Consider the following 2,901-nt stretch of genomic DNA (forward strand, 5'->3'; position numbering starts at 1 on the left):
GTACACACAAATATAAATATATGCTCATATGTATATATATAATAGATTTTTCATGCATTTCTATATTTGAGCATGTTTTAAGCAAGGGTGCAGTCATGACATTAGAAAGGATGTCATACATGTATGTGTATATGTGTTTATGCATACATGTGTACATTCATGGGTGTGTGTATTGTGTGCATACATATATGTGCACACACATATTAATATATTCATGTGCATACATAAAGGAAGGAATTCTGGGAGGGTGAATGTGATATGATAGAAAAGATATTTGAAAGATATTAAGAGACTTTCTTGAGGCTTTCCTAGATGTGAGAGTTTTGCTTCTATATGTTCTGGATGCATGGAGGTAAGGGTTAGACTAAACATCTACAATAGTTCCCTTCCAAACTGAGCAGTCTAAGATAGTAGAGAAAATATTTCCATGTATTCATGGGTATCTGGATTATTCTAGTATGTGGAAATGAGTATTGGTATGTGCTTACAAGCATTTGGCTTTATTTATATATTTGTGTGAATAGCATGTAACTTTGAGCACATAAGTGAGTATGAAAGTATATTTATGTTCATGTGGTCAAATATACCTTCTGTTCACCTATGTGCATTTTTATTATCTTGTATGTTTGAAAGGATGTGAGGAAGGACGGATATGAAATGGGTGCTTGTACATGAATATAAGGACATGCATATATACGTGTGATTATGAGCAAGTGTTTGTAGGTTTGTACAAGCCTGTGTTTGTAGGCATGTAAGAGTCCATGTGTGAGCATGTTCCAGTGTTTCTTTAGGAGAGAAAAAAGAAAGTTAGTGCCATTGGTCAAAGCAGAACATAAGGCAGCAAGAGGACAAAATTGCTCTGAGAAGCATGTTTCCTATACTTTCCCCAAGAAGGGCCAATAAAGTTCATAGACTATTCTTACCCAACTGACTCCCATCCCAACATACCCAACCAGGATAAAGAGTTTGGTGTGTCACAAGCAATAAGAAACTGGAAGGGGGTGTATAGAGGAATTGAAGGAAAAAGGACTTGATTAAAAAAAAAACAATGAATAGTAAAGTCTCTGCTCCAACTCTCTATTGGGGACAGGATTTGGAAAGAAGGAAGTAAAGTGGAGAGGAGTGAGATCTGGGGAGACAGTAGAGGGAAATGAATAAATGGAAGAGGTGGCTAGATGAAGAAGGTCAGGGGCTCATAAAACAGTAAGGTTTGAGGAGCTAGGAATGGTTGTTACCTAGGGAATGGGGCATGCACAAAATGAGAAGGAAGAGGCTTGGGATCTGGGAAGATGGCAGGGGAAGTATAGAAGGAGGCATTTTAGACATAAAAACAAGCTCATCAAAGTAGAGATTGGGGGCTTGAGGTCATGGTGGACAACACAGGTAGAAGTACACTTATGAATAACTAGAGTGTGGGGAAATGAGTAAGATGTTAATGGGAGAGGTATTCAGTTCAGAGGAAATTAGATTAAAGTTGATAGGATCTGGAAGAAGGGTCTGGGGTTTAAGAGAATATTAAAAGGAGAGAGAAGAGTAGGGGTTAACAGCATGGTCAGGAGAAGAGTAGAGTCACAGAAATCATCATAGAATCAGAGATGATGGAGATGTGACTAAGCAACATCATGCGGAAGAAATAAGAGCACCAGACTAAATCTCATTGGTGTTATTCTTTTCTTTCCAAGTGTTTGGAGTCCACTTCTGAGAGCTACTGTGTCTTAAAAACTATTCACACTGGCAAACTCCAGCAACAATACATCAATGATTCCTACTTTCCTGCTGGTAGGCATCCCAGGCCTGGTAACCACACCATCATGGTGGGCCCTCATTTTGATTACCATCTACCTCCTTTGTGCCCTTGGAAATGGAACAGTTCTCTGGGTAATTGCTGTGGAGCCCTCACTCCATCGCCCAATGTACTTCTTTCTCTTCCTGCTGGGTGTATCTGATGTTGGCCTGGCCACAGTACTGATGCCCACACTGCTGAAACTTTCTCTTTTTGATTCCCACACAGTTCCAGCATTTGCCTGCTTCCTCCAGATGTTCTTCATTCATGTTTTCTCTGTTATGGAGTCTTCTGCCCTGCTGGCAATGGCCTTTGACCGGGCACTGGCCATTTGTCATCCTCTCCGATACCCAGCCCTGCTCACAAATGGTGTGACTAGCAAGATAGGACTGGCCATTGTCTTCCGTTGTGTCAGTCTCCATCTACCCCTGCCATTTCTTTTGGCCTGGATGCCCTACTGCCATCCCCAGGTTTTATCCCACTCCTACTGTTTGCACCCAGATATTTCCCGGCTATCCTGTCCTGAGGCCCAAGGTGCAACCTACAGCCTCTTTGTGCTCTTTTCTGCTATGGGTTTGGACCCTGTCCTCATCTTCTTGTCCTATGCCTTCATTGGACAGGCACTTCGGGGTATAGCTTCACATGAAGATCGTCACCGTGCCCAACACACCTGTGCCGCACACATCTCTGCTGTGCTTCTTTTCTATGTACCTATGATCCTCCTAGCACTTATTGAACGACTGAGGTTACCCATTCCCCATGCTGCCCACACTTTTCTCTCCTATATCCACTTTTTGCTTCCACCTCTGCTCAACCCTGTTCTCTATAGTGTCAAGATGAGAGAGGTCAGGGAAAAGATCCTAAGAAGGATCCAGCCCACGAAAGTCAGGTCTGTTCCATGAGATAGGGAATGAGGCAACCCCCACCATTAGGTGTTCCAGTACTAAACATTGACACATTTGTTTTCCCAGTAAAATGCTTAACAATATGAAGCAAGTGCATGTTTTATATACAAGTATATACATATAGTTATGTCCATGAATGTACTTACATATATTTTATTATTATGTATATCAAGTGCCTACATGAATAGATGGGCATATGTCCATTTCATGTCA

The 2,901-nt window shown here is 41.5% G+C and overlaps 1 protein-coding gene across 1 annotated transcript; it reads left to right on the forward strand.

The window, feature by feature from the left end:
* Window positions 1-1,746: 1,746 nt before the first annotated feature.
* On the forward strand, window positions 1,747-2,685 carry LOC114032074 (olfactory receptor 51S1). The gene has a single exon (XM_027847277.1). It carries the CDS (start codon window positions 1,759-1,761, stop codon window positions 2,683-2,685), a length of 927 nt encoding a protein of 308 aa, XP_027703078.1. The 5' UTR covers window positions 1,747-1,758.
* The last annotated feature ends 216 nt before the right edge of the window (window positions 2,686-2,901 follow it).

Source organism: Vombatus ursinus, unplaced genomic scaffold (genome assembly GCF_900497805.2).
Source record: "Vombatus ursinus unplaced genomic scaffold, bare-nosed wombat genome assembly UNPS02015397.1, whole genome shotgun sequence".
NCBI lineage: Eukaryota > Metazoa > Chordata > Mammalia > Diprotodontia > Vombatidae > Vombatus > Vombatus ursinus.

Coding starts and splice junctions, on each gene's coding strand:
- LOC114032074 (XM_027847277.1), top strand. CDS start 1,759: ATGATTCCTACTTTCCTGCTGGTAGGCATCCCAGGCCTGGTAACCACA.